Source organism: Fopius arisanus, unplaced genomic scaffold, assembly GCF_000806365.1.
Source record: "Fopius arisanus strain USDA-PBARC FA_bdor unplaced genomic scaffold, ASM80636v1 scaffold00011, whole genome shotgun sequence".
Taxonomy (NCBI): Eukaryota; Metazoa; Arthropoda; class Insecta; order Hymenoptera; family Braconidae; genus Fopius; species Fopius arisanus.
The window spans coordinates 1,004,195-1,022,881 of NW_011887750.1; the positions used below are offsets into that span (position 1 = coordinate 1,004,195).

General features: G+C 41.1%; 5 protein-coding genes across 10 annotated transcripts; 2 read left to right on the plus strand and 3 right to left on the minus strand.

Annotated features, from left to right (window-relative positions):
* The first annotated feature begins 173 nt into the window (after positions 1–173).
* Positions 174–3,200, plus strand: Atu (Another transcription unit). Its single transcript, XM_011298684.1, has 2 exons — positions 174–311; positions 452–3,200. Exons 1-2 carry the CDS (start codon positions 266–268, stop codon positions 2,482–2,484), a joined length of 2,079 nt encoding a protein of 692 aa, XP_011296986.1. The 5' UTR covers positions 174–265; the 3' UTR covers positions 2,485–3,200.
* Spec2 (CDC42 small effector protein Spec2) lies at positions 2,542–10,843 on the minus strand. Of its 3 annotated transcripts, none has more exons than XM_011298682.1 (3): positions 10,503–10,843; positions 4,940–5,217; positions 2,542–3,583 (listed from the first exon to the last, which is right to left on the minus strand). In XM_011298682.1, exons 2-3 carry the CDS (start codon positions 5,192–5,194, stop codon positions 3,575–3,577), a joined length of 264 nt encoding a protein of 87 aa, XP_011296984.1. In that variant the 5' UTR covers positions 5,195–5,217; positions 10,503–10,843; the 3' UTR covers positions 2,542–3,574. The 3 variants fall into 3 exon arrangements, with proteins under 3 accessions (XP_011296984.1, XP_011296983.1, XP_011296985.1); XM_011298681.1 differs by having other exon boundaries at positions 4,940–5,232; XM_011298683.1 differs by lacking the exon at positions 10,503–10,843 and adding an exon at positions 5,289–5,473.
* Positions 10,844–11,579: 736 nt separating this feature from the next.
* On the minus strand, positions 11,580–14,007 carry ScpX (Sterol carrier protein X-related thiolase). 3 transcript variants are annotated; one of them, XM_011298697.1, is made up of 3 exons: positions 13,779–14,007; positions 11,886–13,555; positions 11,580–11,805 (listed from the first exon to the last, which is right to left on the minus strand). In XM_011298697.1, exon 2 carries the CDS (start codon positions 13,544–13,546, stop codon positions 11,927–11,929), a length of 1,620 nt encoding a protein of 539 aa, XP_011296999.1. In that variant the 5' UTR covers positions 13,547–13,555; positions 13,779–14,007; the 3' UTR covers positions 11,580–11,805; positions 11,886–11,926. The 3 variants fall into 3 exon arrangements, with proteins under 3 accessions (XP_011296999.1, XP_011296998.1, XP_011297000.1); XM_011298696.1 differs by having other exon boundaries at positions 11,580–13,555; positions 13,779–14,006; XM_011298698.1 differs by lacking the exon at positions 13,779–14,007 and adding an exon at positions 13,647–13,741 and having other exon boundaries at positions 11,580–13,555.
* LOC105262859 (WD repeat domain-containing protein 83) lies at positions 13,774–15,415 on the minus strand. Its single transcript, XM_011298695.1, has one exon. The coding sequence runs from the start codon at positions 15,253–15,255 to the stop codon at positions 14,341–14,343; it is 915 nt and encodes a 304-aa protein (XP_011296997.1). The 5' UTR covers positions 15,256–15,415; the 3' UTR covers positions 13,774–14,340.
* Positions 15,416–15,880: 465 nt separating this feature from the next.
* KLHL18 (Kelch like family member 18) lies at positions 15,881–18,624 on the plus strand. Of its 2 annotated transcripts, XM_011298701.1 has the most exons (4): positions 15,881–15,973; positions 16,211–16,544; positions 16,653–16,783; positions 16,876–18,624. In XM_011298701.1, coding segments are annotated over exons 1-4 (1,929 nt in total). In that variant the 5' UTR covers positions 15,881–15,971; the 3' UTR covers positions 18,338–18,624. The 2 variants fall into 2 exon arrangements, with proteins under 2 accessions (XP_011297003.1, XP_011297002.1); XM_011298700.1 differs by lacking the exon at positions 15,881–15,973 and having other exon boundaries at positions 16,045–16,544.
* Positions 18,625–18,687: the final 63 nt, after the last annotated feature.

The window sequence follows — 18,687 nt, forward strand, 5'->3', positions numbered from 1 at the left end:
TTCACTTCTTCCTCCCTTTCCCATCCCCTCACTTTTCCCTTGTTCTGCCAAATCCACCGAACCCGCCAAACCCGTCAGACCACCATCCAACGCCTCCATGGAAACACCACCTTGCATTATTCCATTTCTCCCTTCCTCCCTTTCTCACTCTCTCTCTCTCTCTACCCTCTGCCGGTAAAGTCATGCATTATACCTGCATTCTCCCACTCTCGTCGACACATTGAAAGCTTTCATGTTATTTTCACTGTTTTCTTATTGAAAAAAAATGCCAATCAATGGAATTACCCGACGGGATTCTTCCGGCGACTCTGGTGAGTCAAAAATTCGATAATTTATCTTAATATAAAAATTGTATCCAGTAAAAAAAATTTTAGTGCTAGTGGATTGAGTGGTTTTTAGGTTAGAATTCTGTGAGAAAATATTGAATTTTTCTTGATTATTCATTCATCAGGTTCTGAATCGGAGAGCGGCTCCGGCTCATCCGCCTCCTCGCGCAGTGGCTCACCAGTCTCTCATGGACCCGTTCCAACCCCGGGAAATCCTGGAAATGAAGCGTCAGAGGCTGAGGATGGGCCACACTCACCGGGATCCCAACGCGTGAGTCGCAGCCCTTCCCGGAGTACTCATAGGTCCCGACACTCCAGTCCTGGGTCAAGATCTCAAAGTGGTTCTCCAGGCTCTCGAAGGTCTGGCTCTCCAGCAGGTAGTGCGAGATCTGAGAGCCCCAAATCTCCAGCAAGCCAGCATTCCAATCGCTCTCGATCTAAATCAGCAAGTCGCAGATCCAACACACCAGGCTCGCCGAGGAGTAGACGATCAGGCAGTCACAGATCAAATGCCTCAGGCTCACCCACGAGTAGAAGATCAGAGAGTCGTAAGTCAAACGCTTCAGGTTCTCCAAGGAGCAGACGATCGGCAAGCCCATCATCTCCCAAGAGCAAACGTTCCGAATCGCCAGGATCTCCCAAAACGGTCCGCTCACGCAGCGCAACTCCAGAAAGTGCGAGATCTAAATCTAGATCACCATCAGCTAGTCCTAAAAGCGGAAAGGCTACTAGTCCACGATCACGAGCGTCAGGAAGCCCCAAGAGTAAAGAGGCAAGTGACAATGAGAGCGATGTTGAACAGCCTAAGAGGAAGCGAGATGGTAGTGTTTCAGGATCAGATGGTGAAAAGACAACTCCCAAGAAGCAAAGACCACTCATTGACTCTGATTCTGATGAGGGTGAGGATGAGAGTAAAATTAAAGGGCCCGAGCCAACGGCAGATGCTCTCTTTGGTGATGCCAGTGACATAAGCACAGATGATGAAAAAGAAAAAGATGGAGAGCCTGAAAAACAAAAAAGTAGAAGTAGGAGTAAGAGCAGGAGTAAAAGTAGAAGCAGGAGTAGAAGTAGAAGTAGAAGCAGGAGCAAGAGCAGGAGTCGGAGCAGAAGTAGGAGTAAAAGCCGGAGTAGATCCAGAAGTAGAAGTCGGAGCAGAGGACGATCAGAGAGTGGTGGAGAAGCTCCAACGCAGGTAGGCGATGAGGATAAGGAGAAGGAGGATGAGCCTGAACCCCCACCGGAGACGAGGATCGATGTGGAGATTCCTAAAATAACGACAGACCTTGGAAGGGATATTCATTTTGTCAAACTGCCTAATTTCTTGTCTGTGGAAACTCGACCATTCGATCACGAGACATATGAAGATGAAATTGATGAGGAGGAGACACTGGACGAGGAGGGTCGAGCTAGATTGAAGCTCAAGGTAGAGAATACAATTAGATGGAAGGATGTATTTGGGGATGATGGAAAAATGCGAAAGGAGAGTAATGCGAGATTTGTTAGGTGGTCGGATGGAAGCATGTCCCTTCACTTGGGATCTGAGATATTTGATGTCTATAAGCAACCACTTCAGGGGGACCACAATCACCTTTATATTCGACAAGGCACTGGACTTCAGGGGCAGGCGGTCTTCAGAACGAAATTGACCTTCAGGCCTCATTCGACTGAGTCATTCACCCACAGGAAGATGACCATGTCGTTGGCGGACAGATCTCAGAAGACATCGGGTATTAAGGTGTTGTCACAAGTTGGCATGAATCCTGATCAAAATCGTTACGAGATGATAAAGAAGGAAGAGGAAAAACTGAGAGTTGCCATGAGGGCCCAGAGCAAATCCAAGAAATCCAGTGGAAGTGGACGAAGTTCAACCAGAGCGTCCGGCAACTATGGGGCTGATACTTATCATGATGATGGCTCCGATGACGAGGGGGCTATCTCCCTCGCTGCTATCAAGAGTAAATACAAAAAAGGAGCACCTTCGAAAGAAAAAGAGAAAATTTATTCATCTGACGAGGAAGATTCAGACTTTGAGACAACCAGACCTAAGAAAAACTTCAAAGGAAAAGTATTAAAGGATTCTGACGAGGAGTCCAATGCCACATCTGACAGTGCCTCGGGGAGTGGCGGAGAGGATGCAGCAGGCGGGGGCAGCGATTGAATTAATCTCAAACAATTTCTTTCATAATATTGTTTAAAATAAATAAATACTTGAAAATTAATGAAATTAGTGCTTTCTCCCTATGCACTTGTCCTCATTGAACGTCAATAGGGACATATTTTATTTCAAATACAAGTTATATTCATCATCTTTTTACCGCTAGTATTGAATTTTCCCATTGGAAAAATCTTAATGCGTAGGAAAATTATTGTATAGAGTATATCATCAAAGTGGTCAACTGTCACTCAAATTTCATCAATCAATTTAGCTTTGCCGTTAGCTACTTAACTGTCTTTTAAATTTTTATTTAAATTGTCTGAGTGACATAATTGTTACGGTAGTTTTTTCACTATTGCACTGTTACTGTCGACTAACTCGCTTAATCGTCATTGTTCCCATCATAAAATATAACTGATTCAGCCAGTGTTGAATTATTTTCAGTAACATGATCGTACAGAATTATACAATGTGTTGAAAAAATGCATTAATTGTTGAAACTTCATACAACTCTTCGAACTTCTCCCCTCAATGGCATATTAACTTTACACATGCTTAAGTAATAAGACACTTAATCAATAAATTCTTAATATCCTGACTAATATACATGAGAGACAGGCTTAAATAAATAATGGGTGTACTCACAGGCAGACCCAAGTAATCTTCTGCCGAAAATTTATCAACGACTGTTGAAAATTGCCAAATATGTACTTGTTTAAGAGAAAAATGTCGTCGCTCGTGATCAATTTTTAACAACACTTGAGCATAAATTAGAGGTGAAAACGCATTATCACAATGGAGGAGTATCGTAGAGAGCCGATGAATATTTGTGCGTTAAGGCTTAATAATTAGCATGATTTCGGCTCAGTGAGGCTATAAAAACGCTCATGGTCACACGCGTTTTCCTCATGGCAGCGTCATTTTTATTGTAAAAACCAACTGTTTTTTAAATATTGAAGACAGTCTCTTTCTCGCATGCATGCCTATGAAATTTCCGTGGATTAGTATTTACAAAACGAGAGTTGCATCGTAAATTCACCATCGTCCGAAGGCCTCACAAGTCCGTCTCGAGAACCCTCGGGGCGACTGTGTCTCAGCAGGCCTGCAAAAAGAAACACAATTTTTCCTTCAATCTCCAACTTTTATTGTCTCACCCCCATAATTCCACTCATTTTTAATGATTAAAGATCTCTGAGAGCCGACAAAGTTCCCGACCCTGACCCTCGGCACACGTTGCGATTCCATCTTATGAACCGAGGAACAACAGCCACGAGAATTAATCCCGCAAGGGGCGCACGGCCCACCATCAACAAACGGTACAACCCACTCAGAATTTACAACGAATATCGAGCCAGCACAACTTTACCAGAGTCGAGATGAACGATTCGTGCGGTCAGAACCATTCCCGCTCGAGAGAGTGTAGTATGTAGTATGTAAGAGGAGAGACAAGTCATCCAACAGCAGGCCAGCATCTTCGCCATGCCAAACAACAAGGCTCTGTACCACCAGTGCACTATATTCATGTGTAAATCCACTGATAATATGTAAACCAGTGATAACTATTCCCTCTGAGAATTGTAATGGCAAATAGTTTTGCTATTTGCACAGTCTCCGAGTTTCCCTTGGAATTACAATGAGAATGATTATCACCCATCAAGAAGAACTTTAACAACATTCACTCGCACGATATCACAAATTCGATTTATAACAAAAAAAAACCAGCAACCTTGAGATGACGATTCTATAATTTTATTAGTCTCGAAGGTGCGGATGAAGCGGTCGTTCATTAGACGAGATTGACCTCATGTGACCTCGTTCGAGACGAATGGTACAAGTATAACAGTGGCTCGGTGGTTTGTGACCAACAACCACATTGTGAGGATGTCACGGGTCAATCGAAATGACGCTGGCACTCCAATGAATCCCCTGACGCAGTGCAATGCGCCCTCATTTCTCTTTTCAAAACCATTTTATTCGTATCGTGTAGTGTAATAGGGGATAAGTATTAATAATATATTACTCCCGAGTATTTTATATTTCAGAGTACAGGAACCGGCGAGTTACTGTACGCAAGTATAAAAGAGGATTTGATGAGCAGGAGATTTGTATTCATCGTTTACTGTGTGACATGCCACATGGACTGTGAACAGCCTTCAGAAGGTCATTGGATAGTTTAGTGTTTATTACATATATACTATCATCATCACTCCCCTTCTCGATTGAATGGCAGTATCTTCAATTGTCATTCGAGAACAATGAGTTCTCGGGGCGGACGAATTTGTTGAACCCCAAGGCAAGCCAAATGAAATATACATTTGTCAATTGATGGAATTCAGGGTCACTGATAACCCAATGAGGATTGAATTAACAACATTGAAAAAAGCATTGAGGATGCGGAAGCGAAATGTCAAATGTTGACACGAGTTGAGGGGCTACTAACAGGAGATGATGTTATTACCTTAACACCGAAAGACGCCTCGTAGCCGCCCTTTCCCTGCATCTGGGTTTGAATGGCGTTTAAGTGGGCTCTAGACATGTCGAGATCACCACTGCCAATGTGACTGGTGTGTTGAAAATTCGTCGGGGCACCAATCATGCTGCGGTCTATCCTCAATCTGTGCTGGGGCCTCTGTCGTTTATTCCTTGCTCCTGGGCCTTGTTGGGTTAAGCAACACGTAAACCATTGAACCCAAACCTCACCGTTGGTTGTCATTTTGCTGTAGCTTCACCTTCGATCTGGAAATACACAAACTACTCCAGTGAATTCAACTGTCCATTGAAATTTTCATTGGGTTTCAGGATTTTACCGTAAAAATATTGATTTTTTTCCCGCAGGTTTTATTTCGAGGCCATTAACATATAACCGTGTTACCTCAGCCCGTATAAAAGAGCAAAAACGTGTAGTAACAATGAGTTCATGTAGAGGAGAGGCAAAATACATGAGCAGAGATGTGTCCACGGGTTGTCGAAATAACTGAGTAACGGTGACCTAACGTTACACAGTCGTTAAGTTCCAGGGAGGGGTGAACCTTGTTTCCCAAGTACTGTACAAAATCAAAACAAAACAAAACAGGGGGATCACTCGGATTATACCTTTCAATGTGATTCGTCAAATTATCTCAAAAGTGTCAATCGATACACGGCAGAATATAATTAGGGTAGACTGAATCACCCAAAACTTTTTACATGCGATATCGAAAATGATTCATCGCTTTCATGGATTCGCAATTATAATAAATAAATATTCGCAATTGTTACACAAGGAGCACGAAAGGGATTCCATGACTCAATGTTTTCTTGGACATTAGACTGCAGTATAGAATACACCAACTGCTTGAGGATTTATAAGGATCTATGGAGCTCGACCCGCATGCAATGTAACTAGATAAACTTGTGAAAAATTAAAAAAAGTAGACATTTCAGGTAATAATTCATGTACAAGACACATGGAGATGTCTTTGTAACAGGCTGAATATGTTTTCGTTGAGAGTACTATTCCAAGAGAGCTTGAACTCGTTTGCTGAAGCAACGGGAGCCCTTCAGGACGACCTTTACATGAGAGTTGAAGCCGTGGAGAGTGGTCACGCTAACAAGTTAAGGTACCCAGTGATTCTCAAATCTCTCCCATTGAATCCGGTTTTTCGCTTCATATCATTGGCAACACATCAAAAACAGGGATGGAAAACAGAAGGAGAATTTTGGTGCTCTTCCGCACATGGCGAACAAGTCGTCTTGGCAAAGGGTAGAGAATCGATAGAGCGGGGCGTCACACAGACCAGACGGCATCGTCGCAACATATGTACATGGATTCATCTTAGGATGAGTTTTGGGATCTTTGGAGCCTTTCAATCCTCTTTTCTCTTTTCAGTGAGCGACTTTACTTCCGTCGGCGCAGAAAGTCAATTCGAATTGCTGAAGAAAGCAAGATCTTCCGATGGTGAAGTGTGGTCAGGATGAGTCACTCGAGTACTCCCTGGTTTTATTCAAATGCACCAAGTGCATTGCATACACGGTGAGAAAAATTCAACAGAAATTACGTGCCCGTTCGGTAATCTGCCAGTCAAATAGGTATTCAGTAAAAATTATGGAACAGTTACGCACTTTTTCACTGGAATTTCCACGCTTTTTCCTCAAAGTTCATTGAAAAAATGCGTAACTTCCAGAATTTTGACTGAATAATACCGTTTTAACAGGCAAATTTCGGGAAATCGAATGCAATGAAAATGAATATAACAATAAACGCGCGATTCCCCTACCTTTGTGTTAATTCTTCGAATTCTAACAAATGGTTCTGCTTGTTTAGATGCGAACAGAGAGTCATTGAGGACGGAACAACATTGATATGTATTAAGTGCACTGCATGGCTGCTGCATTGACCGACGCCTCAGAAAAAAAATAGTGACTCGAGAATTGGCTATTAGAGAATCCACCAGTGATGAATACGATGCTAGAAAAAGCCCTAGTGCAATTGACAAGATTGATGGAGGTTTGTCAGATTGAAAATCACGAATGTATCACCATCCAGCATCCCGTTAGACGATCTACTGTCGATTAAAATTGCATGTCCAACAACTCGTTCTGTTGGCCGAAAAACAAAAAAAAAAGTGGTTGCTCAGTTGTTTTGAGTTGCTGTGAAGCAGAATTTTGTTACAAATTACAGAGCAGACAGCGGAAGGACAGGGAGCCCTTCATGAAGGCGTGTGGGCCTCTCCGTTGCGCCTTTCACCGTTCCTTTGTTGGTTGACCTTTACGGTGGTTAATATTGCTCGATTATACGCCCAATGGGTGAATACTTTCCAATTCGTATCTTATTTTCTTATTTATTATGTAAACAGGGCTTTTAAGGGGAGGGAAGAACCTTGATGATTATGGCACGTCGGACGTGTTTGCTTCTTTGATATTGAAAATTTTCATTATTCACATTATTCTGTAACGAGCATGTGCTACTACTCCACAAGCTTTCAACTGCAGATCACATTAATCAACCGAATAAAGTTGTCAATAACTTTATAAACAAGAACTGGTCAATAGAAGAAATTTATCTCATCTGCAAGTAGTAGATGAGTGGTACATGGTAAACGTTAGGTAGTCATGGGTGATTGAACATAGACGTCATAGACGTCATGCGGAGCAACAGTCGACAAGTCCTCTGCTATGGACTCAGGGTCTACGACGTGACTATAAGCACACCATCAGCAAAAAAAAAACCATTGAAAAACTTGTGCAGGGGCTCCACCATTGAACCCCTCAAATCTGCGCACAAAGTGGACGATTGAGAGTTCCCACTTCCAGCTTAATACACCCCAAAAAACAATCTCCCCTAGTTAATTACGCAACTGTGAAGTCTCCACTCTTTTATCTCTAGTTATCGATTGCTCAGCAGGCGGCCAAATTATTTCGCATGTGTCTGGTACGGAGTGATCTGACTCGTTAGTCGATTCGAACGCACTCTTAATTTTTAATATATATCAAATATATATATATTTGGAAAATGGACTTTTTCCGATTCACTATCCACTTTAAAAAATGCATGTAACTATAGTATGATATGCATATCATACTATATATACATATAATAAAATATATCATTTTAATAAAATAATGATTTGTCTAGAATGAGAAAAAAAATATTGTATTTATCAATTGAATTTAATGAAAGAAAAAAAAAACATAAGTTGTGGGTAAGTTTTTAGATATTTAAGATTCTTTGAATATTTCGATTTTAGATGTCAAATGATAACACCCCATACGTGTGATTTTAGGCGCCCCGGGGCGTGCCGTATACGCTAGTTATAAAAAAAAGTCAACGTAATTTATGTGTTATCATCTTTTACAGATAGCAGCATTATATATTCGATTTCGATTTTGAGCATGGAGTCGTGTTTATGCTAGACACTTTAAAGAATTGAAAAGTTTTTTTTTCATCCAGCAAGTAAAGAACCTCGTTAAATGGGTCGAGTGACTCATAAAGTTTTTCCTTCGCAAGACATTGACGCACCATATTCACTTAGAGAACAGTAGCAATTTTTCGCACTAACGCGATACGAAACAATAATAACTGGGTTGTTTGTTATGAAGTTCTCAAATACAAGTGGTTCTGGTTCTATCTTGGGAAGACCTACTATCAGAGCGTGAATCGAACGCGGATCCAGGTGGCAGGTTTTGTGAATCTAGGCCTCAGCAACACGAGACTGTCCGACATACATATATGTGTATATACACCTCGGTCTTGTAGGCTGTGTGGGATTTGCAACGTTTTATGGCTCGAATACAGTCTCGTCTGGCCAGGCGTTATGCCATCCTCTGTACATTGAATACAGAAGGAAAAAGGGGGAGAGATAAAAACACTAGTTGAAAAAAAAAGTCTTTGGGCTTTACTCGTCGACGAAAGTTCCAATGTACATTGGTAAGAGCTGGCTAAGACATTACTGAACCACGTGAATGCTTTATCCGGCGATGATTCATCCACCAAAAATCTTGCTCTTGTTTATTTTGGTTTTGATCCTTTTTTTTCAATCAATATTTGATGTGTATTTTCGGTCTACCTCATTGGCTTTTTTCCGCTGACAATGACAGTGCATATGTCTTACGTGTCAATGACTTTTCGGTTGTCGGATGTAATTGATTCATTGGAATTTCTCACTAGTGGTAAATTTATCGGAGTAGCAGATGCTATTGAAAGGGTAATTAATATGAAATGTAGTGATGTGTCATGAGAAAAAAAATGATCAAGTCAATGGTGCGTGCAGCATCATATACAATCCTTCTCTCTCAGGCATCTTTACCAATGACATCACAGTATCAGATGTCATGTAAGGAGAGCCGGTACTTTGAAAACAAACACTATAAACATGTAAGTTGGATGCCGTTGGATAAAGTGACACGAGTGAAGGAAAGTGTTATTAATTTGGTGGCAATGCACGTCGCAAGTGTGCGATGGGTACGATGTGACTCACGTGCGCTCGCTCTTTCGTTACTCCCTCTACTCTTTAATCGTGAAACATTTTACCTCTATACCATGTTTTTTTAATCACACAGCCCAGTATTACGTGACCTCTGGGAGAGACCGGAAGTGGCTTGGAGAAGGAAACGTACCTACTTCATTGCAATAAGTGATGAATCTAGTGACGGTAATCATGAAAATAATTGTAATTTCATTCGTAAGTCTCTGGCTTACGAAAGGAACAGGTGCATGACCTTTTTATTCATCATCATTTCAACTCTTTGTCCCGGGACGTGTCCTCACCTGTCCCACCCACGTCATTATCATCCTATGCTGATGGAAAAATTTCATCAGCGAAGGTATCTTAGTGGAACTCCATCACTTGGTCAATCTAAAAAGCGAGAAATGTTAATCAACGATGTACGATGTACTAATTGAAAGAGAAAACTGTGCAGGGACCACCCTAGGAGCAACGAGATCGTCAAGTCTTGAAGAATTTCCTGAGGGAGGCAAGCGGAAAGAGGGAGAGAAATAAAAAAAACACGCACGACCGAGGGCGGCAGATGGTTAATACGAGTGAGTGTACACCACTATCAAGTGGCTCGTTACTCTACACCTCAACCATCATCGCAGCAAAAATTTAATATTTCATTTTCCCGCCGAAACGTTAGACAAGAAAACTGAATAAAATGTCGAGAGCTTTGGAAGAATGACAACCTCCATGGTAAATTGTGTTAAATCGGCGTGACATTGGTTGCACAGCTGCCAGTAAAAAAGTCACAGGCTGAAGGTGAACGCAAAAATAACTTGGGCGAAATTTAAAAAGTTGAGGTGAAATGTTTACATTGACGCCTATAAATATCTCCTCTAGATTTAGATGTGGTGAATGAAGAATGAGCCTCAACTTTTCCTTTGCCACTTGGCGATCTGATTCTTTTTTTTCTGCCATAGAAATTCTTTTATTTCCGTAATTGCTTGTGGTTTTTCCAATGTTATGGAGTACTTTGGGAGCCGTTTAGGCTTGTCGAAATAAATTTTTCAATTAAAAGAAACAAGTAGTAAATGAAATTCGACTCACTTCGACCAGTTGAAAATACCCGGAGGCCTCACTGGGGTGAACAACACACGTGTAAGCGAGCTCACAGGTAAGGCCCCGTCCCTTTGAGCACAAAGTGCTCCAATTTACAAACACAAGTATTTTTTCCTCCAATTATTTCCTTGGTATTTCGTAAATGTCACTAAAATCCAACAGTTTCATTCACCAGTCATTCATCAATGGCTTGAAGTAATCACTAATCTCCCATTAGTTTTTTTGTCGTCTATTGTTGTATGTTGTAGATGTATTCACGTTATAAATTTTTAAGAAAGAAAATGCGTGACTGCCTAGTACAGCGATCTTGATGCAACTGGAAAGCCCAACGGCCGGAGCCGGTGTTTGTGACGCGGCGACGGTGGCGCCTCAAATTCGTGACTATATATATACATACATAAATGAATATATATATTTAGTCAGTCTTATCGCACGGCCTTTGACACTTTCATATCCAATACAGCACCTACCTATATACACACCGGATTACCTCCACTTTTTAATATTTCATTTATGATAAATAGTCCATTGAATATGAAACGGTCAGACGAATCGGCCAATTTCATTTAGTGAAAGTCAAGGTTTTTGTCTTTTCACTTTTTCACCATATCGATTCTACCCTGTTGTCAAATTAATCTAGAAATATCAACTAGAATTTAATCTTGGCATTATAATTGAAAAAAGTTTAATTGCGGAGTACAAAAAAATATAACGGTCTAATGAAATGATAAACATCAGGTTTCCCTTCGTCAGGATTGCATTCAATCGAACGAGTCTTTTTGAAAAAACGTATAATTAATAAGAAATCGCATGCTTGATTATTCCGATTTTGCTTATGCCCTGAAAAAGGGAGTTCCTGGAGCAATTGAGGATTGATCATACTAAGACGTGTGAATGTAGAGCACTTACTTCTAACGGAGGTGCCATGTACATTGCGGTCTCCAACATTTTCAACCTTCGCCTGCATATCGCATTGTCTTTTATTAGAACATTTAATAATGGAATGAATTGTCAGGAGATTGTCTACATCCCAAAACCTAATGAATATCAACGATACACCGTGTCTCCCTATCCAGTCGATTTTATTGGAAACCATAAGAGTATACAACATATTGCATCAAATTTTCAATATAAAAAATCATTTTGATTACAAATCTATTGATTATCAATAAATCACTTGTCGTGTAATCGCTCTTGCCCCTTTCTCCCTTCCACCTTTGAATTGAATCGCATTGAATCCTCACTATAGTAAAGATTTATAATTACTCGATTTCTGGAATGTGCAGAATCACTAGGAAAATGGAAAAAGAAAACGAATTAAATTTTTATTCAAATGGTTCTCATTCAACTATTTTAACCACTTAATTTTACCATTTTTCTAGTGAAATAATAGAAAAACGGTTTATCTCAGTTTACAGCTTAGCTCTGAGAAGTTCAATTTTCTTGGCTGCTCTCTTTTGCAATTCGGGTAACTTCATAGCCAACCCCATATTCCCCTTGATCTTGATTTTTCCCTGGAAGAAGGCCTGCTGGGGATTGAGTTTGCCAGAAATAAAATCCATGATGTCAGTATCACTGATGGTGAAAAGAACATCGGGTTTGTCCTTTCCATTGAACTCCACAGAGCCCTTTCCAGTTTTAGCATTGATAATCCAATAACCCTCGGCCCCGCCTGGTCCATTGATTATCTTGAAGCCGTAAATGCCCCGGAACTTCTCGATTAGATTGTCCTCATCCTCCTTCATGGCTACCTCGAAGACCTTGAAAACTGCATTGGCCCTGAACTGATCTGGGGATGTCGCAGCGCTGACGAAATTTTTTCTCATCCCCCCGGGGAAGCCTAGCTTGTACAAACCCACCACCACTGCACCACCCAGCCCAATATTATGCTGGAGCGCGAGTTTGGCTCCAGGTACTTGTCTCTTGTCCGCCTGGCCACGTAACTGCCAGGAAAGCTCGGCACACTGGGCCAATCCCGTGGCACCCAGAGGATGTCCCTTCGAGATTAAACCTCCACTGGGGTTTACCACGTATTTCCCTCCATACGTATTATTTCCACTGTCGATGAGTTCTCCTGCTTTGCCAGGGGGGCAGAGACCCAGAGCTTCGTATGTGATCAATTCATTTGCTGAGAAACAGTCGTGGAGCTCGACAACATCAACATCGGTTACGCGGTAAGGCACGCTAGAGAACACCTTTTCTGCTGCCTTTTTTGTCATGTCATATCCAATGAGTTTAATGCTGCTTCTTTCGGCGAAAGTGGAAGCAGTATCAGTAGCCATTTCCATAGCCAAAATCTCCACCGCCTGTCCATACAGATTGTGACGTCGGACAAAATCCTCATTGGCTAGAATAGCCGCTGCAGAACCATCTGAAGTTGGACAGCACTGCAATTTAGTTAATGGTCCGAAAACCTTGGGCGAGTTCTTGATTTGTTCCAGAGAATATTTTTCTTGGAATTGTGAATACGGATTGTTCACCGAATGCTGATGATTTTTATATGCTATTTTAGCTAAATGATCGGGAGATGTTCCATATTTCTGCATGTGTTCAATAGCAGCGTTACCGAACAATTGGGCTGTGATGGGACTCTCATTAATGCCGGAAATTTCAGCCATAAGAGTGACGTGCTTCTCCATGGGATTTGTTCGATCCGTATATTTGGAGGTCAACGAGCCGCGCTCCATTTTTTCGAAGCCCAGCGCCAGGACACAGTCAGCTTTTCCTGATTCTATTATTTGTTTGGCCATAATGAGGGCTGTCGAGCCCGTCGAGCAGTTGTTGTTGACATTGTACACTGGGCAACCACTGAGTCCGACCTCGTAGAGAGCTCGCTGACCACAGGTCGAATCCCCGTATACGTAACCCACACAGGCCGCTTTAATTTCGTCGTACGGAATTCTCGCGTCTTTCAATGCCTTTGTGACGGCTTCCTTTGCCATCTGGGGATAATCAAAGTCATCCCGTTGACCTGGTTTTTCGAACTTTGTCATACCCACACCAACAACGTACACTGTTTCTCTTCCAACCATTTTTTTCAACTAGAAAATAAAATTACAAAATAGAATGGAAATATAGAACATATTTTATACTATATTTTTGCCAGTTAAAAAAAATACATGAAAATTTTACTTTCTATGCAAAACAAGATTTACGATGACCGACTAGATTCGAGAACATTCGACAGGGAGAAAGTTCAATTTAGTCTCGTATTTTTAATACCATAAAACAAGAAATGAAAAAAAATTCTCTGGGTCAATTCACCTGTTGAAACGTAAATGAAGCAAGATAAGACTGGAATTCAATTGGAGACTGATTGAATGGAGCCAACGCCTTCACTGGGAACTATCAATTGATGTACTACGACTTTCCAATCTTATTGATACCGATTAAAAAAAAAAAACGCCGTGTATAATGACTGAAGCACTTTGACCTGTATTGCGAAACAAGGGAACAAGTAAATATGTGCATTTATGCGTAGTGGAGTTGTCTTTCTTGTCTTGTGAAAAAAAAAGCAGTTCGCTCTTGGACTTCCGACCAGAAACATGTCGTGCCATCTACAGACGTCACTACTTATTGAACCGGCTAAATTAAATGCTCTTCTTGTTATATAAAATACAGAAAAAAATTAATAATAATCAAAAACACTGACATTAAATTTCATATTTGATAATATAAAAGATTACTTTATTGCTATCTTTTTTTAAATTAAATTTTTGCGGAAAATATATAAGTATGTTATAGACCACTTGTATTGAGGGCCTATATTTAATTAAATGAACAGAGAAGGAGATCCAAAATTGCTTTAATTGAACTCTTTAGAAAATCAAGGATCAACTTTCTCAGCAGTCCACATAAGAATAGAGCTGCCATTAGCTCCTAGGAGACAATTCTCCTGCGGATGAACACTCAGAGAAACCGTCGGATACTTGGTAACTCTATCCCCACTGAGTTTTCCTAGAACAGTCTGGGTAGCGAGATCCCACACCCAAATGCTACCATCAGCAGATCCAGAAAGCACTTTGGTATCATAACAGTCTACACTGGACTCGAGACAGAGGTCTTCTACCCGGTGTCCTCTAAATTCTCCGAGCAATTCTCCAGTGTCCTTGTCGACGAGCCTGATAACACCATCAGCACAACTTGCCAGGACACACTGTCCATCTCTGGTGAAGCTGGCGCACGTGACGGCCTCCCCCAGGCAATCAGTGATGGACTCTCCAACTCTTATATCATATCTTCTGATTCTACAGTCGAATGAACTGGCGAGGATCTCATGATCTGATACTCTGACACTAGATATGGAGTCTTTGGCATCATTCAGTGTCTGCACTGGCTCGTACGATTTCGATCTTATGTCCCAACACATGATAGAATTGTCTCGAGAACCGGAGACTGCCATTGAAGATTCCTCGTTGAATCTGACAGCTGTAACTCCACCCGCGTGTCCTCGAAATCTTCGAATTGGAGAGCCTGTCGCCACATCCCACAGGATTACGGATTTATCCAATGCACATGAGATTATTTGGCTACTGTCGCAAGCGGCATAAGCATCCATCACCTCGTCTCCATGGCCACTGTAGCTTTTCAACAATGTACTCTTGTAAGGATTCCAGAGTTTAACACGTCTGTCTGAGCCACACGTTAAACAATATGCTCCGTCTACACTAAATCTTACAGCTCTCACTGCACCTTGCTTACAATCTATTTCTCTAATAAATTTCCAATCCTTTGTTGTCATTTCTGTTTTATTTCGAAATTATTACACATTGGACTGCAATTACTGTACGACTACAATCATAATTTTAAAAAATGTGTTCTTTTTTCGCTATGAATTGTTAATTAATTGATTTATAGGTTATCAGATGTGTTTATATGCGACTTCATAGTGTGCTGAAACTATTTACGCCTCGGGTTACGCTAGGTAATGCTGATCCTGACACACTTGTCAGAATTAGCGGCAACTATTCAATTTTTATGATAAACCAACCGAAAAAAATAGAATTAAAACAATGATTTTCTTAAGCTCTTAATTAAAAAATATTGTAATATTGTTCAATGTATATCGTAAAGGAACCGAGGAGAGTAAGGTCATTGTCTGGTTGACAATGAAAATTGTAGAACAATAGAAATTCTGTGGGTTTAACCGATTAGACATTCTGTAGCAATACAACAGTCATTTGATTCACCGCAGAACGGCCAATTTTGAAAAGGAAATATGTGGATTTCGAATGGGTGTGAATGGTCTGCATAAGGCAGAGAAGCAACATACCGGATGGTTCCAAGTTTAGACACAAAGAAAGCCCGAGATGTTTAAAAGGAGTTTGTTGGGCTGGGTATGAATCATTTGTAGGACCAACACCACTTGGAATAGCGTCTGAGGATCATTTGGATTAGACAAAAGTGAAGTTATAAATACCGAGGTGTCGTCTTCGATATTCGGACACAGCAGTTTCAATGTAAATATCATTTATCTGGGCCCCACCACCGAGGTGGCTTTGTTTACAAATGGGTTTCAAAGTGTTTTTGAAATGACTTTTAACGCTTCAGTTGACTGACCATTGTCCGGAACTGAGAGTCGGTTTTAATCGAGAAATTTTTCATTTAGCCTTTTCACAAATTTGACGATGAAAAAAAAAACGACAGAATACTTATAAATATAAAATGAATAATGGTCGGGGGGATAATGTTGGTAGGCAGGCGGCTGGTGGGGATAGACTGATTGCATTTGGAGTTAGTCGACTCGATACATCGAGGGCATCGAGGCTGAGAGGTGCAGTAGTTGAAAGACGCGCCGGACTACCAACTGTGCGCCATCAACGCAATCACGGATTAACATCAACAACGTCAACAACAGCGTTAACCAGGGCTAAGGCCAAGAGTATGTGCCTCGCCGAACAATTAAAACCTTTCAAAATTGATAATGATAACAAGCAGATTGTCTTTCAAGAACCTGAACTCTTCTCACAGGGATTTCCTATTTTCGAGGAGATACGAAGACAGGGAAAACTCTGCGATGTCACGCTCAAGGTAAACTATAGCCTATAACCTTGCCGTCCCCTCATTCTCTGAAAACCCAAAACAAAGGATTTCACGAGTCTTTTATTTTTGCGTTTATTTCTACGTATTTGTCGGCAGATCGAAGATCAGACATTCAGTGCCCACAGGATAGTCCTTGCAGCAACGATACCCTATTTTCATGCAATGTTTTTGACTAATATGATTGAAAGTAAACAAAAGGATATCACGATGCAGGGATTTGATGCAGTGTGAGTAAAACATATACATTTATTTTTATTTTTCACCACGTCGATGTTTTGATGCCGTAATAATTTATAATGTAATAATAATAATTTTCCAGTGCACTCGAAGCCCTAATAAATTTCGCCTACAGTGGAAAAGTCACCTTGAATAAAGACAATGTGCAAAGTATTATGATGGGCGCTTCCTTTCTTCAATTAAACAAAGTCCGTGATGCATGTGCTGACGTATTGAAATCGCATTTACAACCACACAATGCTCTGGGGATTTGCAGCTTTGCAGACAGACTGAGCTGTCCAGCCCTAGTGAAGGAAGCCACTAAATACATTCATCAGTACTTTCATCACGTCTCCTTGTCTGAGGAATTTTTAACTTTACCACTGAACGAGTTAAGGGAGCTCATTTGCAAGGATGAGTTGTATGTCGTATCCGAGGCACAGGTATTCGAGGCTGTTCTCAGGTGGGTCAAGCACAAGGAAGAGAGAATTGAATATTTACCCAAGCTATTAATTCTGGTGAGACTGCCACTTTTGAGTCCTGAGTATTTGGTGGATCATGTGGCTAAAGAGGAATTGATCAAACGCTCACATGAGTGCAGAGATCTTCTCGACGATGCCAAGGATTGTCACTTGATGCCCGAGCGTAAGCACCTCCTGGAGAGCTTTCGATTTCGTCCTCGTCTCTGCAACGATCTCGTCGGTGACATCTTTGCTGTTGGTGGTCTCACCAAATACGGCAATTCTTTGAGCACAGTCGAAGTGTACGATCCATTCAAGTGCACCTGGAGGCGATCAGAAGCCATGACAATGGACCGCAGCAGAGTCGGAGTGGCGGTGCATCAAAACAAACTCTACGCATTTGGTGGGTACAATGGCCTCGAGAGACTCGCCACAGTAGAGGTTTATCATCCAGCCTTAAGAAGCTGGAAGATTATCTCTCCAATGCACTACAAAAGAAGTGCAGTCGGAACAACTGCACTCCTCGATTATCTATACGTGTGTGGGGGTTACGACGGAGTTATATCTCTCAACATCGTCGAGAGATATTGTCCAGCCACTGACAAGTGGCAGATTCTTCGCCCCATGAACAAGCATCGCTCTGCTGGCGGAGTTATTGCCTTCGAGGGTTACATTTATGCTCTAGGGGGTCACGATGGTCTATCAATTTTTGATTCAGTGGAACGTTATGATCCTCAGACTGGAATTTGGACGACAGTCAAACCCATGCTAACGAGAAGATGTCGACTCGGAGTGGCTACTCTCTATGGCAAATTATATGCTTGTGGAGGCTACGATGGCTCAACTTTTTTGCAAACAGTTGAGGTTTACGACCCCCAGAAGGACACTTGGGAATTTGTTGCCCCAATGAACATGATGAGAAGTCGAGCAGCTTTGGTAGCCAACATGGGCAAACTTTGGGCTATCGGGGGCTACGACGGTATCTCCAATCTCTCAGCTGTTGAGGTCTACGATCCACGAAGTAACACCTGGTCCTTTGCTGCTCCCATGTGTGCCCACGAGGGAGGAGTTGGTGTCGGAGTCATTCCAAATCCTTATTGCTAAATCAATTTTTCATTCATTTTTATAAATTATTTTTTTTATCATATTTAATAGCATGTCTTGCGTCAATCTTGCCTTCCAAATTAAATCTCACCTGTGAAATGAACAATTAACCACTTCGTGAATCGTTATGTGAAATTTTTATTTAAGATCATCGAATCATCGCAAGTGTCCCGAAGAAAATAACGTGATCTCATTTCGTACTGTTTTTATTTATACATACTTTAGACTAGTTTAATATGTGAAGAAGAAATGAGGGCGACAAATAGAATGATGATGATTGAAATTAATATTGAATAAATACATTAATATGAAAAAAAAACCTGATTATTGAACTTCTGAAGTAATATAAG